Source organism: Octodon degus, unplaced genomic scaffold, assembly GCF_000260255.1.
Source record: "Octodon degus isolate 3935 unplaced genomic scaffold, OctDeg1.0 scaffold00057, whole genome shotgun sequence".
Taxonomy (NCBI): domain Eukaryota; kingdom Metazoa; phylum Chordata; class Mammalia; order Rodentia; family Octodontidae; genus Octodon; species Octodon degus.
In genome coordinates, this window is record NW_004524633.1 from 3,022,962 (window position 1) to 3,044,421 (window position 21,460).

General features: G+C 56.9%; 1 protein-coding gene across 1 annotated transcript in view; it reads left to right on the forward strand.

The window, feature by feature from the left end:
- Positions 1–20,759, forward strand: part of Pgm1 (phosphoglucomutase 1) — a 26,537-nt gene extending 5,778 nt beyond the window's left edge. Inside the window, exons 2-11 of the mRNA XM_004633966.2 lie at positions 348–510; positions 777–923; positions 2,403–2,528; positions 4,111–4,301; positions 5,376–5,530; positions 7,316–7,431; positions 15,922–16,057; positions 17,144–17,327; positions 18,350–18,484; positions 20,309–20,759. Of these exons, the coding sequence (XP_004634023.1) occupies positions 348–510; positions 777–923; positions 2,403–2,528; positions 4,111–4,301; positions 5,376–5,530; positions 7,316–7,431; positions 15,922–16,057; positions 17,144–17,327; positions 18,350–18,484; positions 20,309–20,398 (1,443 nt within the window). The 3' untranslated portion in view covers positions 20,399–20,759. The remainder of the gene's footprint in view (positions 1–347; positions 511–776; positions 924–2,402; positions 2,529–4,110; positions 4,302–5,375; positions 5,531–7,315; positions 7,432–15,921; positions 16,058–17,143; positions 17,328–18,349; positions 18,485–20,308) is intronic.
- The last annotated feature ends 701 nt before the right edge of the window (positions 20,760–21,460 follow it).

Below are 21,460 nucleotides of genomic sequence, written 5' to 3' on the forward strand. Positions count from 1 at the left end.
GGGGGGTGGGGGTGAGGTGGGGTGGGTCCCTGTAACTACACCTGTGCCTTCTCTCTTGCTGTGGATTGAGAGGCACTGAGTTGAATAAAAATCGCATTCCAATGTATGCACGTTATGAACCCGGCCTGGGAAAGCCCGTCATGGAAATGCCGAAGGTTTCTACCAGACGGCTGCAGTGCGCAGGCCTCCCAGGGTGGGCGCTGGGAGGACAAGGGGTGTCACCTCAAGGTGCCTGCCCCGGGGCGCCCATCACTGCCCAAGAGCTGTGTCACCGCTCCCCACCAGCCGAAGCTCTGGGTTCTGGTGACCTTGCGGTGGTAAGAGTGTGCTCTGGCCCCTCACCCTAGATCGGCCGCCTGGTCATTGGGCAGAACGGAATCCTGTCCACGCCGGCTGTGTCTTGCATCATCAGGAAAATCAAAGCCATTGGCGGGATCATCCTGACGGCCAGCCACAACCCAGGCGGACCCAACGGAGACTTCGGAATCAAGTTCAACATCTCTAATGGAGGTGGGGCTGGGTCGCTCGCTCTGGGCCAGATGAACCTGTGCCTGGGATGGAGGGGCTTCTCACCGTGGGGGCGGGTGGTTCCTGGCATCTGTCCGTGACTGTGAGGTGCTTCTCATGCCTGGCATGAGCCCCGTCCACACTGCCGCCCCCAAAGGGGCGCTTTCTCCTGGGAAGATGCCGACTGCTGCCTGCTGCTGCAGGCCCCTGGCCGGAGGAGGGTTTGCCAGGCTCAGGTTGCCCACTTTCCCACGTGGTTCTGTCCACAGGTCCTGCTCCCGAGGCAGTCACAGACAAGATCTTTCAGGTCAGCAAGACCATCGAGGAGTATGCGATTTGCCCCGACCTGAAGGTTGACCTGAGCGTGCTGGGCAGGCAGCAGTTTGACCTGGAGAACAAGTTCAAGCCCTTCACAGGCATGTTCATGCCTCCTCCTCCTCCTCCTCTGCGTCCCCTCCAGCCACCTTCCTCCCAGGCCCTGTTAATGTTGGCTTTGCAGGCCTGACTGCATCCACGTCTGCAGCTCTGTGGGGCCTAGCAACTGGGGGCCCTAGTGGCCGAGGCCTGCGCCCTCCCTGCCAGTGATGAGCTGGTGGCCTGGGGGCTTGTCTCCAACGCCCTTCCCACACTGTGGGCACCTAGAGTCCTGGCTCTGTCCCGCAGGATGGCCCGGCAGGGCCCAGGGCTGTGTGGGCATTGAGGCGGAGATGCAGGGCTGACACACAGGTGCTGCTGGTCCCGCGCCGGGCTGGCCTTTGTCCTGTGCACCTCAGTGGCAGCTGGTCAGCCACTCCAGCCACGGAAGCGCTCTGCAAGATGGATGTGGTCAGGGTGTAGCTATTCGTTGCCAGGGGCTGGAATGGCTGACGGGACAGGACTGCATTTATTCCACACGGGGAGCAAGTCCCAGGGTGGTGGCAAGCTGTGCCTTGGCTTTGCCCAGTGTGTACCAAGTCCCCTGCATGGAAGCATCACATTGTGCCCACTGAGAGGCTGATGGGCGTCCTGGCAGAGACAAGATGTGTGAAGACCTCCTAGAGTCCAGGAAACACCAGTGCAGAGTTCTTCAGACTCTCCCTGTCTTAGAAATAGGGGAAGCCCTGAAAATGCAGTAAAGAACAAGAATAGCAGGAATACTAAATCCTTAGGGTTATTTTAGTCCACGAGCATATAGGAAGTGACTCATTAGAGGCATTTGTAAAAAGCTGGACATGGTGGCCTGTGCCTGAGGTCCTGGGACTTGAGAGGCTGAGGCAGAAAGACTCTGTGGGCTCAGGAGTTCCAGGCCCACCTATCCAATAGAGTGAGATCCTGTGTTATCTTTTAAAAACAAGCTTTTTATTTATTTTATTTTTATTTACTTATTTTTTTGGCAGAACCGGGAATTGAACTCAGGCCCTTGCACTTGCCAGGCAAGCACTATATTCTACTGAGCTATCTCCCCAGCCAAAACCAAGCTTTTTAAAATATGCTTTTGTGTGTGTGTGTGTGTGTGTGTGCGCGCGTGTGTGTGTGTTTGGAGATAGGGTTTCTCTGTGCATCTCTGGCTATCTTTAAACTCATTGAGTAGCCCAGGTTATCCTCAATCTCACAGCGATCCTCCTGCCTCAGCCTCCTGAGTGCTGGGACTACAGGTGTGCGTCACCACTCCGGGCAGGGTGGCAGAGTCTATGCGCCCTCCTAGAAAGATCCCATATACAGGCAGGGCAGACAGGTTCCCTAGCCTTTCGGACCTTGGGATTCCTCTGTAAAATGGGACTGAGAGCATTTGCCTCTGAGGAAGGGGTTGGTATTGAGATGCCCTTTGACAGTGCCGTCCTTTGGACACAGCCTCCTCCCAGGAGCGCAGTGCCGCTGCGTGTGCTGCACCCTCACCTCCTAACTTGTTCTTGCAGTGGAAATCGTGGACTCAGTGGAAGCCTACGCCACTATGCTGAGGAACATCTTCGATTTCAATGCACTGAAAGAGCTGCTCTCCGGCCCAAACCGGCTGAAGATCCGCATCGACGCCATGCACGGAGGTACGGCCGGCCACACTCACAGGCGGGGCGCTGCACCTGCTGCGGTCAGGGTCCCTTCACAGCTCTGACTCTGATGACTGAATGTCTTGTGGCAGCTGCTTAGAGCAGAGACCCAGAGATAAGGCGTGGTCGAGGCCTGCACAGTGGAGGTGCCCTCCCAGCCAGCCAGCAGGAGGCGCTGTGTGTCTGAGCCGCAGGCAGCTGTCACTCAGCCTCCTCCTGTTGCTCTGAAACCCCCAAGATCTTCCTGGGTATTTTTGAGGGCATCCCCAAAGGTCCTGAGCCCTGCTCCCCTCCCACTCACCCACCCCTAAATGCTCCTTAAAGACGGTGAGAGCCATCCCAGGATGAAGTCCAGGGGCAACAGGAGCAAAGTCCCTCTGTCCTCTGTGGACTCTGTGACAGAAAGTAGGAGCGGCAGCCATGACTGAGCCAGGATCTGGGCTTCCTTCCTCGCAGAGCTGCAGAGCCCCTGAGCACACGCACACCCATACATTGCCTAGTAATCTAGGAGTTTGGTCTGTCAAGGGCCGTCCCCCACATGTACGTTTGCCTGAGTGGCTTTCTAACCACGTCTGAACCCTTGTAGTGACTCCCTGACAGCGATCTGTATTGTGCCACCTGCCCTGGTGCTGAAGCCCCCGTCCCGGAGCCCGTCCCCATTCTTTGTCCAGCCTGCAAAGCACCCTGCAGACTCCTGAGCCCCTCACATGCACACCCTGAGGATGGTTCCCTGAAAGACTGTGGTGTCGAGGACAAGGGCCAGCACACTGGGAGCAGGGGGACCCTTGGGGTCCTCGGTGGGGTATGGAGGGGCAAGTTTGACCAGGGCATCGAGAAAGATTTCCTTGGAGGAGGAGTAGCTACCTCGCTTAGGTGAGGGAAAGGCCAGCGGTGGTGGGAGTCGGCCACAGTGTTTCTCATGGAGGCTGTGGTAGAAGTGGAAGGAACAGCCTGACCCGGCTTGGGTGAGGCCTGAGAGGGATCTCAGGCAGGAGAGCTTCCTTTGTGGGCTTTCTGGGCCCCTCAGAGGCTGGCCTGCCCATGTCCTAATAGCCCTGGCCTCTGTCACCTCTGGTGTGATGTCAGGAGCCGCAGAGATGTGGCCTAGAGGAGGCCTGTTCTGCCCATTCCTTCCTCTGTGGTGGCGTTTCCAGCTTAGTACCGTCCTTGATGGCCTTCTGAGCATCAGAGACCAGTGTGCTTGGTGACCCATTTCCCTGCTGTCTGCTGGCATTGCTGGTCTTGCGCGTACATTGAAGGTGACAGCAGGGAGATTCCGGGAGCTTTGAGCCTGGACAGCACGTGCCAGGTCCTCTTGCCTACACACCTGGTGACTGCACCGCCTCATCAGCGCTGCTGGGCTGTCCCCATGGGCACCTCAGCTGCAGCTGGGAGTGACTCGGTCCCTTCCCAGAGTGTGTAGCAGGGCCTGTGGAGCTGGGATTTGAACTCAGGCTCCAGGCTCTTAGGTGTGCTCCTGCCCACCTGTCCTCCATGTGCTCAGCTGTCTGTTCCCGCCCCTGCATCTCTGTCCCCCGAGTCTCACGTCCCCCTCTCTGCGCTCTTGTGCTGTGCCTAGTTGTGGGGCCCTACGTGAAGAAGATCCTCTGCGAGGAGCTGGGTGCCCCGGCCAACTCGGCGGTGAATTGTGTCCCCCTGGAGGACTTCGGTGGCCACCACCCCGACCCCAACCTCACCTACGCGGCCGACCTGGTGGAAACCATGAAGTCGGGAGAGCACGATTTTGGGGCTGCCTTTGACGGAGATGGGGTGGGTATGGGCGCTCCAGACTGTGGGTGGGGAAGGGCTGCTCCCGCCCAGCCCTGTATCGGGCACCATGGCCATGGGGTCCTATTAGGTTATTGGGGGCCAGAAGGGTGGGGTTGTTAGGTCCCAGTCCCAGTAGAGTGAGGGAGCTCTGCGGGCTGCTGAGCCAGGACACCTGAGTCCAGGCAGCTGGTTATTTAGTCTCTGAGAAGGTCGTGGTGGTGCACACCTGTAACCCCAGCACTTGGGATGCTGAGGCAGGAGGGTCTGGACGAGAGCAAGGCCAGCTAGACTGCATCGTGAGGACCTGTCTCAACAAAACAAAACAAAAATGTTACCTATATTACATGTATTTCCGACATTTACGTTAGCTGAGTGATAAAACTATAATTTTATAACCCATATAAAGACTGTTGAAAGAACCTACATCTCACTCTTCCTCTGCAGGTAGAGTCTGTGTGCCTAGGTGGCTTTATTACCCAGCGGACCACAGCAAAGCAGGGAAGGGCTGTGCTTGGGCCTGGTTTGCGGTCCTCCAGGTCTCTAGCAAGAGCTAGTCCAGCACGTGTCCATTTTAAGGTGGAAGATCGATTTCTGTTGTTCTCTGCTGGTGTAGAAGTCAGCACATCCCGGAAATGCCCCTGCTGTGCAGGGTGTGGGGGGCTGGGGGCCGTGGCAGGTCCTGCTCGCCGGCCACCTGCCTAGAGGGGTACAGCCTCTGTCCGGCTCCTGCCACACGGAGAGGTGGCAGCGTATTTTGAGTGGGGCACCCAGGGAAGCGACAGGGACACAGGAGCCCATCCTCCACGTCTGCTGTTGTTCCTCGAGACCCGGTGAGACAGCCCCTGTGTGCCCCCTCTCTCACGTTCCTGTCCTCCGGGACAGCTCGAGGACATCAGCTGGCGCTGCAGGGACCGAGGGTGTGTGCCCTGCCTGTGAGCTGTGGCCCGTGCCCCCGCACGTCTCCCCTAGGCAGGGCAGCCAGGCCGAGAGCCCAGAGGAGTGAGCACAGGAGCTGGGCTGCAGCCCCGCAGCTGCGGTGCTGACCACCCGGCTCCCTCTGGCCTCCCTCCCCAGGACCGCAACATGATCCTGGGCAAGCATGGCTTCTTCGTGAACCCCTCGGACTCTGTGGCTGTCATCGCCGCCAACATCTTCAGCATTCCGTACTTCCAGCAGACCGGCGTCCGCGGCTTCGCACGCAGCATGCCCACGAGCGGCGCCCTAGACAGGTGTGCGTCCCAGCCCTGGTCCTGTGTGCCCTGGCTGGCTGCCAGCCTTGTGCACCAGGGGTGCCACGTGTTTCCAGGCCAGGGTGGGAGGCGTTCAGGACCTGCCTGGTGCCCCTCCAGGCACCGTGCACTCACCCTTCCCCACCCCGCTGCCCACCGGGTGCGTGAAGCCTCGCCCTCACACTGCCCAGCTCGGCCTGCGCTTCTGCGGGGTACTGTGCCAGCACTCTCAGGGCTTCTGCAGAGGGAGGACTGTGCCCAGCGCCCATTGGGCTGCCTGGCCATGGTGGCACATAAGAGCCATGCCTGAGCGCAGACCTATGTCATCTAAAAGCTGCTGCTGGGTAAAGGAGAGGGCGGCCTTCACTGTACCCCATCCTCGGGCTGTGGCAGCGGAAGGAGCCGCTCGGGACGCTGGTGCCGCGGGATGGGTTTTCTTTGGCGCGGTCAGCACTGTGTTTCTGCGTCCACCTGGAATCTACTGGGGAAGCCACATAGGTAGAGCGGCGAGACCACTGCGCCCTGCTTCTGTGCAGCAGAGACCGGCGGCAGCGGGCAGGTGCCACGTGAGCCGCAGGGGCACAGGTCCTACTCTGCCTGTTAGAGCCCACGGCTGGCAGGTGCCACGTAAGCTGCAGGGGCACAGGTCCTACTCTGCCTGTTAGAGCCCACGGCTGGCAGGTGCCACGTAAGCCGCAGGGGCACAGGTCCTACTCTGCCTGTTAGAGCCCACTGTTCACACGTGGCTCGGGAGCTCACATCCAGGACAACAGAAAAATGAAAAGCGAAAAATAATGTATGAGGGGCAGGAAAGTATCCTTAGGACACGTCACAGGCCCCGAAAATTTTTGCTGAATGAACACAGAGAAAGAGACAGGAAGGGAAAGAAGGCAGAGAAAAGATGGAAGGATAGGTTACAAGTTGAGGGGTGAGGAGAGTGCACAACACGTGTCCATGCTGTGTTCTGCTACCTGACCTTTGCTGAGTACCATCTCGTCCTGGACCCTAAATTCTTTGCCTGTTTTACATTTAATTCTCACACCAACCCCTGGACGCGAGTGCCATGCATGACCCCACTTTACAGTAGAAGACAAAGGGATGGTGACCTGGTGGCACTCTTCAGGGGGTGGGGGTCTGGGCAGTGTGGCCTCTGCTGGTCGCTGCAGAATTCCCACTGACAGGAAAGCAGCTGCACGCTTGTCCTCAGGTGGTGGTCAGCAGGCCACTTCAGAGAGGCCGGAGGAGGCTGCATCGGGTCTGAGGCCGGCCCTGACCCCAGTTCCAGGCCTTGCACCCAGCATGAGAGCTGATTTGCAGCCACCCCATGTGCCAGCCGTCAGGCCTGGCCAGCATGCCTGGTGCCAGCCGAATCCTGATGTTTGGAAAAGCTGGCAGTGCACACGTAGGAGCCCCTCCCCCAAGCGCACACCGCCCAGAGGAAAGTTTCCTGCACTGTCATTTGGAAGCCGTGGTGTGATTTTCCTCCAGGGTCACACTCCGAGCCTGAATTGCTTTGCTAGGAATAAGCAGATCTCACTTGAGCTGTGGGTGAGACTTTTTAGGGTGATTTTCCCTGTACAAAGGAAGAAGGGTTTGTTTTGTTTTCTTTTGTTTTTGGCGGAAACGGGGATTGAACTCGGGCCCTTGCGCTTGCCAGGTAATAGAAGGCTCTAGAGAGCAATGAGAGAGGTGACTGCTGCATCGGAGCCTTGGTCACAGTAACAGCCGCTCCTCCTTGCCGTCTCGGTCCTGCTGTGATGTGACTCTGATTTCATGCCTTTGAAGGGTGGCGAATGCTACAAAGATCTCTTTGTACGAGACCCCGACAGGCTGGAAATTTTTTGGAAACTTGATGGACGCCAGCAAACTGTCCCTGTGTGGAGAGGAGAGCTTCGGGACCGGTAAGGCGTGCCCCGGGCTGGACTCCCTTTCCCTCAAGGGCCACCTCCAGCGAAAGTGGAGATGGCTGAGGTGGCTCCGAAATAGCAGCAGCTGCCTCCTCCTAAATCAAAACACTGTTTATTTATAACAGTGCTGGTGATGCGCACACTTTGGAGAGCCAGCACATCTAGCCAGGGGGACTCGTTTTGCTTTCTGAGGCTGACCAGCCTGAGGAGACAGGAAGTGCGGGCCTCCCCGGCAGGAGAGCCGCTCAGCTGGTGGGGCTCAAACAGAGCGATGAACATGTTTCTTTCCTCATTTCTGGGAAGCTAGATGGAGGCGTGAGGCAGGTTTTTGTTTTTTATTTGAGGGGAGATTTCAGCACAGCGTTCAGTCTTTTGCTTCCAGCGCCCTCCTTCTCCAGAGCAGTGGGTTTTAGTTGTGCAAATGAAGGAGCTGTTAGCATAGAACCACGTTGGTGGGTGACCGAGAAATTAAATACCACTCGGCATGCGTGCGTGGGGGTGCGCGAGGGAACCGTGGGCGGGGCGGGCAAGGCATGCTCGGGGGTACTCCAGGCATTAACCGATGTGACCCTGCGCCTCCTCCACATCCTCGCCGCCCCGTCGTCCTGCCTGCCTTAATCTCTGGCCTAGGTTTTGTGTGTGTGTGTGTGGAACTGAGGATTGAACTCAGGTGCTTGTGCCTACCAGGCAAGCGCTTATTCTACTGAGCTATCTCCCTGACCCTCTCGCCTAGTATTATTATTACTTATTTTTGTATTATTGTGGATTGGACCCAGGATCTTCACACTGAACTACAACACTAGCCAAATTTTTTTTAATGCTTTTTTTATTTTTTACTTTGAGACAGGCTCTTGTTAAGTCACTGAGTTGTCTAGGCCAGGCTTGAATTTGCAGTCCTGCTGCCTCAGCCTCTCTTAGTGCTGGCCCGGTTGGCATGTGCCACCACACCCAGCAGTTTACAAGCGTCTGTTTAGGCCCATGGCCCTGTGCCGTGTGCTGGCCTTCGTGCAGACTGCAAGGGACTTATGCCGCTGTGTCTTCTGTTCGCTCATCCAAACATCTTTTTTTTATGTATTTGGAACAGGGTCTCACTATGCAGCTCAGACTCTATGTGATCTTCCTACTTTTAGCCTCCCCAATGCTGGGAATACAGGCGCGCCACCACGCCTGGTCTCAGTGGCTGGCTCAGTGCACCCGGGGGTGGGGCTGGGTAGCGTGTGGTGCTGGAGATTGAACCAACGTCCTCAAAAAAAGGAACTGACATTCTTGGTTCAGTCCCCCAGGCAGATGAAGACAAAACCCAGCATTCTCTCGGCCTAGCAGCCAAGTTGCAGTCCGGACCGTGTTAAACAGAACACAGTTTGCGTGTTTTTCCTTGCCTAGCAGTCCAGGTGAGGGCAAGCTGGCAGCTTGGAGGCGTCGCCTGTTGATACGGGGGTGGCGGCACTGGCTGATTCACGGACTTCCTAGACGTGGACGACAGTGGGCGAGGTGCGTTAGGGGTGCCCACTGTCCACCAGCAACACAGATGGCCTCCCAGAGTTCTAGACCTTTAATCAGAGCCCAGAGACCCCACTCAGACGTTGTAGCTCATGACGTGGGGGGGTGCCGCACTGCTGTGTGACACTACGTAAGTGCCCAGGGAACCTGCAGGGGTCTTCTCAGAAAACCCCCCATTTTGATCCTGCCCAGGTGGTCACTGTCCATTTTCATGGGTAAAGAAAGATGCCTTGGGAGCGAGGTGCCGAGGTCAAGCCACCGGCTTCCTGTCTGCGGGCCTGTGTCAGTGCTGAGCCCACTGGAAGAAGACTCTAGAAGCAGCTTTCCTGGTGGTGGGTGTGTGGAGGGGTGCTACCTCCATCAGCGAGTTCTGGTGTCAGCAAAGATGGCGAGACTGGCACTGTACCGCTGTGTGCTGGTTATCTACAGTGCCTTCGCCATGAAAGGGCCGTTCTGGAAGGAACCCTGGTAGCATGGCTTTACCCCCAAAGAGCTGTCCACTGCGTCTGTCCCTCTATTAGTTGTTTGTACATGCAGGGACATCTAGGCCTGGAGACCCACACGGGAAGCATTGGGGAGTAGGGCCTGGAGACAGGTCCTCGCAGCGGCCTGCTGGTCCCCTCGGGTCCTGCCGGACCTCAGCGTCCAGGCCGTCCGGCCCTGCTTCCCCTGGCCATCCTTCGCTTCATGTCACTGTCAGCCCAGTGGCTTGCAGACACTTCCAGGGTCACCGCCGCTCCTCTCAGAAGGTCGCGTCCTGAACCGACCCTGACCTCCCAGACAGGCTGGCCGGAGGAGCAGCGCGACCAGAGTTTCCAGAGACCAGAGTGCCACGCTTTCTTTCCGGTGACATCAGCTTTTAGGGTGCTTTTATTCTTTTTAGCCCGTATCAGGTTGTGGATTTAATCGACTCTTGATGTTTTTACCTATGACGTTTATCAGGAAAATTCCTGTTATGTTTGTGGGACTGATTTCTTACAGTGAAAGTGGCAGATTTTAAACTGCTCCTTGTCCAAGTCCGTTAACCCACTGAGCAAGTAACTAGAGCCTGCCGCGGCTGTATGTACCCTTCGTAACTTTTATATCCGAAAGAGACTGTGTCATGAGACCAGGGGACAAGTTCTCCCTTTCCCTTTGGAAAAAAGAGAATCCATTTATTCGAGGTAAACCGATTGCTAAGCGTAGCGAGCGTGGTGGCACTCTGGGGGGCTCAGGCGGGAGGATCACACATTCAAGCTCAGCCTGGACAATGTAGCAACTCAGTAGGACTGTGTCTCAAAATTAAAAAAGAAAAAACCACTGGTAAAATTATGTGTCCAGGCTGCCTGGCTGTGGGCCTCCAGGGCTGTGACTGCGTGTGGCGGTCACCCTGCTCGACTGCACCCAGTTCCTTCCTCGCAGGGGTGTCGGTGCCCCCCCCCCTCCGCCCGGTGGGGAGCATTGCCAGCTATTCTTCACAAGCTTCTCCGGGTGAGTGGGAAGGACCCAGAGTTTGGAATGCCTGAATCCTGTAGTCTCGGGGCCGGTACCATACCTGCCAGGGGAGGCAGAGATACCTCTGGGAAAGCTCCCCGGCTTCTGGAGTGGGCCTCGCCCCGCTCCCTGGCTCTGTGCGCACCGCAGCCCGTGCTTCACGGAGCTCACCATGGCTGAGGCTTTGTAATGACTCGGGATGATTTGCCTCTCATCTGCCGGCTCCCCAGGACGGAGCTGCTGCCGCTCTCGCCGCCATTGTGTCCCAAGAGCGTCCCCTCGAGCCCAGTGTGGGGCATGCTCAGGAAATGCAGGGAGGCTGAGTGACAGAGCACACGCTTTCCAGGCACCTTCCGTCTGGACACACAGGCTCCTGCTGCTGAGGGAAAGAGCCTCAAAGTCACTTGGTGTGGTTTCCCGCCCGGGACCCATCCCTGTATGTCTGTGGAGGACCTCTGAGCCAGGCCATACGGCCCTGCCATTTGGGGCGGATCTCACAGGCCACACGGCCTTCCTCCCAGCTATGGACAGTGACACGCGTGTTCACAGAGGCAGAGGGGGCTTGTGGGGAAGCTGAACGTGATGAGTGATCTGGAATGCCACTATACGTGCAGCCCTTCTTCGGGAAATGGGGGCCTTGGAGGAGTGGGGCAGCCCTGCCGAGATGAGCTTGCTGCCCGGTGTGCGGCACTTGGAGGCGATGCGGCCTGTGTGCGGGCACACGTGCCATCTCTGAGGCGTGAGTGTGTCATCCGCAGTGGTGGCTGGAGGAATGGATTGCTGGTGCTCTGCCGATGTCTTTGTGTTGGCTTCCCAGGGCGGGCCCCACACCGCCTTCCCAGGGAGGCCCCCTGCTGCCTTCTTGGGGCGGCCCCCCGTCTGCACCACCTTCCCGGGGAGAGCCATCTTGTCTTCCCCTCTTGGCGCCAAGCCATTCCTCCAGTGCCTCTCACCCTGCTGTGGCCTCGAGGCTGGGTCTGCCTCAGGAGACGTCTCCTTGGAGGGCTGTGCTATTTTCTGCCTGGGCCAGGAAGTCTGACCCTGGCGAGAAAGCGCGGGTGGGAGAGGTTAGCAGGTGATGTTCCGGTGCCTGTGAGCGCTACACCCGGCCGCCCACCCTGCACCTGGGGTGCGAGGGTCAGATTTTCTGTCTGATTCTCTGCCCCTCCTGGTTTTCAGAGCCGTACACTATGCTTCTCTCTCTGCAGGGGACACAGCGCCCCAAGTCTGCAGACCCCCCCAGGCAGGAGGCCCCAGTCGAACTAGGCCTGGGCCCTGATTAGAGCCAACTCAGCTGATCCTTGCGCTGTCTCCCATCTGTGAGGTGGGGGTGGATCTTGCCCTCTGCTGGCCGGGTTCCCATGCGTTGGGCGTGAGTGACTGGTAGGGCACAGTTCCTCTTCCCTCCTGCCAGGGTACCTGGCAGAAGGGAAGTTGTGCCACAAGGGAGCTGGGTGCAGAGCCCAGGGTTCTCAAGCTAGGGCTAGATGGCCTGGGCAGTGGAGGGCAGAGAGCAATGGCCAGCCTGGGGCGGCCCTCTCTGAAGGCTGTCTCAGGGTGGTGCCCCCTGGGGTGAGGCACAGGCCTAGGGTGTGGAGAGCAGAGAGACTGAGGAAGGTGTCCCAGGCAGGGCTGAGTCAAAGTGGGCCCAGACACCGTCAGCCAGTGAGTGGGATCTGGGGGTTCAGAAGTGTGGAGGAGGGATGGAGAGAGGACAGGCAGCCCCTGGCAGCCCCATGGACGGGCGAGGCCCAGGCCACTCCTGCAGTGCTGCTTGCAACCTAATCCCTGAGCTGGTAGCTCCTGGCTCGCCACACAGGGCTTGGCATTTGTCTTGGCTGGGGCTGGGAGCATGCCCCAGCTGAGCCGGGGTTGTAGGATCACGAGGTGCTGATCGGGCTGAAGTGGAGGGACAGGTGTGTGGACATGCTGAGGGGGCAGGATCCCTGGCGCCCACGGGCTCTGAGCCCGGACAGCAGCACAGAGCCCGCAGCCGAGTCCACGCTGCCTTTGCACCAAGGGGGAGCCAGCCTGGCTGGTGCGTTTGCCCTAAAAATCAAAACATAGTGATGGCAGTTAATGTGTGCTCACCATAGGAATTCGAGAAAGGAAAAACTGTTCCCACTGCCAGGAGGAGGCGTGGGCTTGTTTTCTTCCTTAAGGTGCACAAGGTACATTATTTTGGAAAGATTAATAAGGTCAGTAGAAAATACACTGCTTTTCCTAAAACACTTAAATTTGTTTCTTTATTCAGTTGTGTGTGTTGGAGCTCTTATGGCGGAGCCCGTCTTGTCCACTGGCCACTCTTTAGTTGAGTAGCATATCAGGGTACGTGCAGAGATGCACAGGGAGCAGCGGAAGCCGAGGAAGTGAGAGTGAGCAGGGCCTTGTGAACAGGGAGCAGAGACATTCCCGGCACCGAGTCTTCACCGAGGAGAGGTCTGTGTTCTCTGAGGTTGGCAGTGGTTGCCCTGGAAATCTGGGTGGGAGTCAGTGTCCCCGGCTGCAGTGTCGCCTTTAGAGAAGTCTCAGTGCCACAAGCACCTCCGGTCCTGGGCCGTGACCTGGGCGTGGACAGCTCAGCTCCTGCCTGTGCCGTGACGTGGGCGTGGCAGCTCAGCTCCTGCCCTCCAGCCGCTGGCTCATCAGGCGGTCCCCGAGGCCTGCGATGGACTCCTAAGTTAGTCTGGGAAGCCAGTTGCTTGTTCTGAAGCCTGCCCAGTGCGCCTCAGCATGGTCTGTGTCTCTCACGACCTCTCCTGGTTGGCTCTGCTCACTGCCTGTGGCTCTCTTTGGCAGACACTTCCCGCTCCTGGCGCCTCCTGAGCTCTCCACTGGGCCTTCAGCTTCACTCTCACAGCTTCACACACTGCTCTCGGGGTGTGCCGCCCGGCCTCCCCAGGCTTTCTCTGGAAGCTGGGTAGGAGCCTTCTTGACCCTACAACTGTTGCATTTTGCCTGAAAAACCAGCACCATGAGGATGGTGCTGAGGTCGGGCTCTGACTTGGCTATGACTGAAGTAGCCTGTGCCTGGATGGCTGAGGGCTGTGAGGTGAATCTCAGGACACTAACTCCCTAGGTGGCCCTTCTTAAAGAAGAGGCCCAGGAACTCACTTCTCAAGTGAAAGCATCGTAGTTTACACCCTTGAACCTGCAAAAGTGGGGTGGGGGGTATGTCTAGATGATTCCTGATGCAAACTACTTGGCTTCTTTTGATTGCTAATCTTTTTAGTTTCCAAGGTCTCCTTGGCCCCAACTTCACAAGTGCTTACTTTCCAGCCACCAGCAAAATTTTTCAAAATAGGCAACCCTGCTTCTTGGATCTCCTAAACTGTAAATCTGCCAGCAGTGCTGTAAACTGTACTGTAAAACTGTAAAAGCAGCCAGCAGTACCCGTGTCACAGCCTGACTGTTAGGTTTCCTTGATATTTCCTCTGGTAGATTAATCAGTCTGTCATCCTTAACCTTAGTCTCCTGCAAAGTTTCAGGACATGAACAAAATGTAGACGTATTTTTTGCCAAAACATAACACACATGCATAGCTTCGAATCCAACCTCCGGTGGAGTCTTTGTTCTGACTGAAACCTCCTGAGCATGCCCTTTCCTGTCAGCATTCTGGTGTTCTGAGCTCTGACCGGAATCGCCATCAGACTCAGTTTACGGCACCCTGTAATTTCCTTAGTCAACATCGCCAACCTTTTGAACTCCTCCTACCAGTAAGTTCCCAGGGATTCTGAACCATACGCTCAGGTATAGTCACAGTAACAGCCCTACTCCTGGTACCATTTCTTTCTTTCTTTCTTTCTTTTTTTTTTTGTGGTACTGGGGATTGAACTCAGGACTTTGCACTTGCCAGGCAAATGCTTATTCTACTGCGCTGTCTCCCCAGCCCATTTCCTCATTTCTTTCTTTCTTTCAAAAAAAAAAACCAACTTATTTTTTTATTTGGTACATGGTCTCACGATGCAGCTCAGACTCGTAGTGATCCTCCTGTCCCAGCCTCCTCAGTCATGAGATTACAGGCGTGTGTCACCATGTTTGGTTGGTGCGCAGGGTTTCAGGGCCAGCATAGCATGTGGTACCAGGGTACTGAGGATTGAACCCGGATCCTTGTGCTTGCCAGGCAGGTGCTTAGACCACCAGTCTATCTCCCCAGCCCCTCCTGGTACTACCATTTTTCAGTCACTTTCCCCTCCCTGGGATATAATACCTGATGCCTGAATTCCTTTGGTGCATGGTATCGGTCCTTGGCTGGCAGGTGGAAGGCAGAAGCAGCCTGGTGGGAAAGCCTGACAAAGGAAAGGGTGCCCAACCATGGCAGTCAAGAAGCAGAGAAAGAAGGAAGAGCCAGGGAAGGAATAAACCTTGCTAGGTCACAGCCCAGGGGCCCCCACTTTTGACCAAGCCCCACCCCCTGCAGCACATTCAGCACTGTGTCCCCATAACCCACTCATCTTCTAGTCAGCAACCTCCGAACACATCAGCGTTTTGGGAGACATTGTAGAGCTGACCCATAACAGGGAGCAAAGAGAAAGGGGCTGGCAAGCATGGTGGGAGAAGTATGGCAAGGAAGGAAGCTAAAAAATTTAAAGTAAGAAAAGAATTCCAGTGGGGCACAGACAAAGGATTCCAGTCTGTACACAGCTGCTGAGAGGCTACAGCATATTGAGGAGGTGGCAGAAGTCTGCTCTACAGGATGAACTGTGGCCAAAACATACCAACCAGCTTTTGTTCTTTACAATAACAGTAAAGGCCAATAAAAATCTATAGCTAATGAAACTGAGTAAACATTTCCAAGATGTATTACATATAGCACTAAAAATAGCCCTACTCTCTGTGGTTTTACCAGGGTCTAGTTTTAAGGCCTGTTAATTCTAAGAAGTGTATCACATGGTAGAGAAAAATGTGTGAAATAAAAATTGTATATTCTTCTGAATCAATAAGAGAAGATGTCAGGGCAGCTGCCCTGATGACTTGGCCTGTCCGTGCGTGCAGTCCGTTACCTGCCGCATCCCGCCAGTGGCACCAGTGCTCAGACGCTGCTGCGAGGTGAATAGTGGTGCCGCTGAGAATGGCGCGGCGCAGAGAGGTCCTATGCAGAGACAGAAACTCGCTCCTGCCTGCCTCCCCGAGGACGTTTCAGCTGGGTATGAAAGGATGAAGGGTGAAAAGAGGCCGCACGCCGGCTGTGTGGCCGGCATCGTGCTGGGTGCACTGGCAGTGCCGAGAAGAGCGAGCCGGTGGGAGGTCAGGTCTGCAGCCTCCAACTGTAGAGTCCTCTCCAGAAGCCAGCAAACAGCCCGAGACAGTCTGCTTTCTGTTTTGTTTTCGAAGAAGTTTAAAAGCTGAGAATGAGAGTCCTGGCCCCTGTCAGGCAGAAGTGGCAATTCATTTTGGTAAAAGTCTTAGTAAGAGAAGCTCTGCTCTGGGCCACTGTGTCACAGTGTCTGTCGCAGGCTGGTGCTTGCCGTTGGCTCGAGCCATCCTCCTCAGGGCTCGCTGTGCCCACAGGTTCTGATCACATCCGGGAGAAAGACGGGCTGTGGGCCGTCCTCGCCTGGCTGTCCATCCTGGCTGCCCGCAAGCAGAGCGTGGAGGACATCCTCAAGGATCACTGGCAGAAGTACGGCCGCAACTTCTTCACCAGGTGGGTGAGGTGCCCGTCCTGCCTGGTGGGGGCAGGCTTCTGCGCCATTCACCCAGGGCACGGGCAGAGCCAGCTTTCCTGTCAGCCATGAAAACCCAGACCAGAGGTCTCCCTGGTGTTGCCAAGGGAATCAACACTTCGGCAGCTTGGCATTCCCACTGGTGGATGTGACGAAGCATTGGGTTCGAATTCAAGCAAACGGCTTTGAATTTTATTTCTGCGTCGTGCTAAATTGGCAAATAACTTGACCTCCCTGTGCCCAGTTTTTCTTGCCTGAGAATAGCGGGCCAGCATTGGATGGAATGAAGGACGTGGGCTAGAAAGTGCTTTGTGAGCCCTGGAGCTCTGAAACATAAAAAGTAAAAACAGCCATCCCTCAGCCATTGCTGCTGGGGTTCTTTTAAAAGATTATTGATTTAGTTGGTACAGGGTCTTGCTATGCAGCTCGGACTTGTAGTGATCTTCCTGTCTTAGCCTCCTCCAGTGCTGGGATTACAGGTGTGCTCCACCATGCCTGGTTTCGGTGGCTGACGTGGCATGCAGTACCAGGGATCGAACCTGGGTCTTTGCACATGCCAGGCAGTCGCTTAGACCGCTGAGCTATCTCCCCAGCTAGCTATTGCCCCTTGACTAGTTTTTGATTGTTGTTATGGTCCTTGGAATAGAGCCCAGGGCTTTGGTGCTGAGCACCATCCCCAGTCTTTTTTAAATTTAATTTAATCTTTTATTTTAAGACAAATTCTCACTAAGCTGCTCAGGCTGGGCTCAAACTTGGGTTCCCCCTGCTCACAGCTTCCAGGTGCTGGGATTTAGAGAATTAAAAACTGGCTCCCATAATTGATAATCCGCCATAGACAGTAACCCCCTGCCCTGCTAAGGGAGCCCTGGAGACCAGGACTCGGAGGAGACGTCATGGTCCCCATGTGGTCCACAGGGCTGTTCAGTCAGGGTGACCTCAGGGCCCCTTGGACCAGAGTCCCTGCCACGGGAGGGAGGGAGGGAGGGCAGCATCTCGGGCCGGCCCTAGGTGGGGACAGGGCAGTGCTGCCTCCCCTCAGCCAGGGCCACCCTTGCGACTTCTTCTAGGTATGACTACGAGGAGGTGGAGGCAGAGGCCGCCGGCAAGATGATGAAGGACCTGGAGGCGCTGATGCTGGACCGCGCCTTCGTGGGGAAGCAGTTCTCGGCCAATGACAAGGTCTACACAGTGGAGAAGGCGGACAACTTCGAGTACAGTGACCCGGTGGATGGGAGCGTTTCCAAGAACCAGGTGGGAACAGGCGCAGGGAAAGGCCCCAGGCACCAGTGCCTGAGACAGGTGCAGCCTCTGCAGCCCTTGCCTGAAGCTGCTCGCGGGACTCACCTGCACACATGGGCCCTGGCTTGGCGCCCGCTTTCAGGGTCCTTGGCCCACACACCAGGCACTTGCGATGCCTTGGAGTCATTCCAAGTTGTCTCCTGGATTGTGAGTGCGCAAGGAGCCCGGAATCTAGGAAGGTGAATGTGTGGCTACAGTGTTGCTGTTCTCCTCCAGAGACTGCCCAGAGGGACAGCACACTTGTCTTTCACATGCTTAGATTTTGAATAAGAATTTAAGGCAGTCCTTAGCTGGGTGTGATGGCGCCCGCCTGTAAGCCCAGCTCTTGGAAGGCTGAGGCAGGTGGGTCCCTGCGAGCTGGTCAGCCTGGGTCACAAAGTTCAAGACCAGTCTGAACTACATAGTAAGACTCTGGAAAAAAGGCTGCTCTGGACTTAGAAACGTTAACTGTTCTTACTGCAACCACTGGGGCCACCGTGTGCTGCGTGTGGGGCGCCACCCTTGGGCCCTGGCCTGACACCGCGCCGAGATGGCCCGGCTCCTGTGCTGCGTGCCGTGTCCCATGGTGCCAGGCTGGTCAGCTGATTTTGCCCCTGTCACAGAATGGGCTCAGCTCCACTGGGAATTGGAAGAGGCAGTGGAGTGGGCAGCTGGGCACCCCTAGGCCCCTCTGATGCCCAGGCATCGGCAGGTGCCTGCTAGACTTCTGCGGCTCTGTGTCCCCATCCTGCCTGCAGCCCTCCTGAGTTAGGGTCCCACCTGCACCTGGCTTTCATTCTGAGCTTCAAACAGGGCTGGCAGCCAGGGTCCCAGGAAGGGGCAGAGGTGTCCCGAGGCCTGGTCTCCCTCCCATCCCAGGTGAGCTGCACCCGCTGTCCACAGCAGACAGTGAGGTGTGGTGGCCATGTGGCCAGCACAGGAGCTGCCAGCTCCCTGTCCAGCACGCATGGTGACCCTCTGCTTGTCTCCCCTAGGGCCTGCGGCTCCTCTTTGCAGATGGCTCCCGAGTCATCTTCCGGCTCAGCGGCACCGGGAGTGCAGGGGCCACCATCCGCCTGTACATTGACAGCTATGAGAAGGACCCCGCCAAGATCAACCAGGACCCCCAGGTGACACTGCACCCTACCCTGGCCAGCCTCCTCTGCCCCTTTCAGCACCTCAGAGCGGCGACTGTAGATCCTGGCAGGTGTCACCATCCATCCTCAGCAAGCCCAGCCCAGCCCCTTGACTGGCTGCGTGCACCTTGATTCTCAGATGGGGGAGATGTCCTGGCACATCCCAGCACAGATAGGGAAACTGAGGCACAGGAGGTTGAGCGGAGTGTGTGGACTCGCGTGCGAGTGAGCAGTAGAGTGGGCCACTGGCCTGCTGTCCTCCTGTCAGGGTCTCGGGCCGCTGCTCGGTGGCTCCTCCCTGGGGAGCGTGGCTTTTCCCTGTAGGTGGGAAACAGACCCGCCGTGGGGTCCAGCGGGGCCCATCAAGTAATCACCAGAGGGACTGTGTCATCAGCCCGAGACACCTGTGCCCACACTCCTGGTGGCACCCTCTGGATAAGGAAGATAGGGCACAACCTCGGTGAGCGTCACAGGCGTGGTGAATGTATGTAAGGAACAGTCAGCCAGCTCAGAGAAGGGAGTGCACCTTAGCAAGTAAGAACGTCCTGCCGCTGTGTAACAGGGCAGCGTGGACACTAGGTGGGACACACGAGGCCTGAGGTCTGTCATGTGCACATGGAAGCTATGGAAACAAAGGGACAGAGGCCGGCTGTGGCCACGCAGAGCACAGTGCCATGTGGTGGCAGCTGCTCTCACCCTGAGTCCCACCCTTCCTGCGAGCCGGTTCTCTGTGTGCGTAGGTTTTATACCTTCGATAGAAAGCTTTTATTAAAAATCAAACCTGACCACATGGCCATATGTACTTTTGCACAAGGCCCTTTTTTCTTCCAACACCTACTTAAAGTCCTATAAAATTCATTTGGTGGGCTCGAGCCTGGGTGTGTGGCCAGGGAGGTCACTTGCGGTCCTGCCCCTCCATTTCGAGCTGTGCCTCCCTGGCAGCTGTCTTGTTCTCAGGAGTCTTGGGGTCTTGTTTCCAAAAAAGCAGGATAGTGAGGTGATGGGACTGTAGGGCTTGAGGGAGATGACCTCGTGCCCAGCTAGTGAGGAAAGAGCAGCTCTTAGAATTGTACAGTAACAAAGCAAAAAAACCTCTCGTAAAATCTGTCACCTCACCTGCTTTCAGACACCACTTAGCAGTGCTGTGCACAGTTACACCAAACCTCTAGGACTTGTCATTTTGTAAGGTGAAAACTTGAAGACAGGCGTGGTGGTCCCTGCCTATAATTCCAGCAATTTGAGAGGCTGAGGCAGGAGGATCCGGAGGCCAAGGCCAGCTTGGGCAGCATTGCAGGGCCCCAGAACTTGGCAAACCCTTGAGAAACAGAACAAAGCCAAAACTTGACACCCCTGAACAGCACGCCTGGAGTCCCCTGCTCAGCCCCGCCAGCTGTCATTCCACTTTGCACGCCTGTGAGCTTGGCCACCAGTTCTCCCTCTACACGGAGGCAGAGGGTGCTGTCTGTGCACGCCTCCCCACAGCAGGGACTCCCAGCCTTATGGGCACTGTGCCTGGGGGCGGCAGCGGGAGGAAGCCCAGGACCATGTCACTCTGTTTCCACTCATAAGGCAAAAGCCTGGAGCACGTGTTCCCAGGGGGCTGGTGTACCTAGAGCATCCTCGTTCTCTGCACTCCCCCTCCTCCCGCCATTGGCAAAAGACAAGAGAACAAGCTTCTCTTTAAGCAGCCCCGCTCTCCCCTTGATGGGCTGAGATTACGTTTCCGCGATCTCTCCCCGTGAGCAATACATGGGGGACACAGACACCAGGCCCTGCAGGTGGAGTGACAGCCGCTGATGTCCTCTCGTGTCCCTGCAGGTCATGCTGGCCCCGCTGATCGCCATCGCGCTGAAGGTGTCCCAGTTGCAGGAGAGGACAGGCCGCTCAGCACCCACAGTCATCACCTAGGTGTGCGGCCACCACCCACCCTGCAGGGCTCAGAGGCGACTGCATTTCCCTGGGCTCCTTAGCAAAAGGAGAAAGATTTGGACCATCTGAAGAGAAGCCAGAGCCCCCTCGGGCTCCCGAGGCCCGAATTCTCCCTGCCCCTGCTGTTGGTGTCCATCGGCCAGGTGCTGTGTGCTCCACAGTGTCAGTGGGAGGTGGGTGGCAGCTGCAGGTGCCCACGGTGGCCTGCTGCCCAAGATGTACTCGCCAGGCAGAGGGTGCAGTGTCTGGTGCCTTTCCCCTCGGTTTTCTGATTTCTGCCTTGTTTCCACGCGGCCCCACTCACACAGGTGTCAGGGAATAAAGTAGAGAAGCTGTGTGACTTCTTCCCATTCTGTCCTTAACCTCAGGGGCCACTTTGATTTGAGGGAACCAGGGAGGCAGCTTTTGTTCGCTTGTCTTGATTCCAGTGTCCCCGCTGGATCAGGAGATGGCTGTGTGGGGGAGGGCCAGGCTTTCCTGAGCTGCAGGGACATGGGTGACTTGTTGGGAGACATCACTGAGCAGGACTACGTTGTCCCCGATAGGATTGGAGCAGAGGTGCGGGAGCCTCTGGCCCAGAATCCAAGTGCTGGCCTCTCACTCCTCTCTGGATGCTCGGATCCCACACGCACAAGTGTGGCCGGGAGCTCAGAGCGCAGGGTTGGGAGCCCCGGGAGTGATCCCACCCAAGACCTAGGGGCCTTTGGAAGATGGGGAGGGCAGCAGCTCCGGGCTCTGTGGGGAGCCCCAGGTGAAGGACCTTCGAGGGACAGCAGCGTTAGGATACTGTGGTCCTCGCACTCACAGGGCTGTCAAGGCCCGCATGGCCCCACCACTCCCTTTGCTGAATGCTACTGCGGATGGGCCGGAGCTCTCCAGACCTGACTGGAGAGGGTAGTGGCCGGGCCAGCTGCCGCCCACCTATGGCTCAGCATTCCCAGCTATGGCAACACTGGTCCCCCTGAGAACCCTGTGTCACAGGAGACTGACCCCTCACCCATCCCACGAGCTCCCAGCCCCTTCTGGGGACACTGCTCCTGG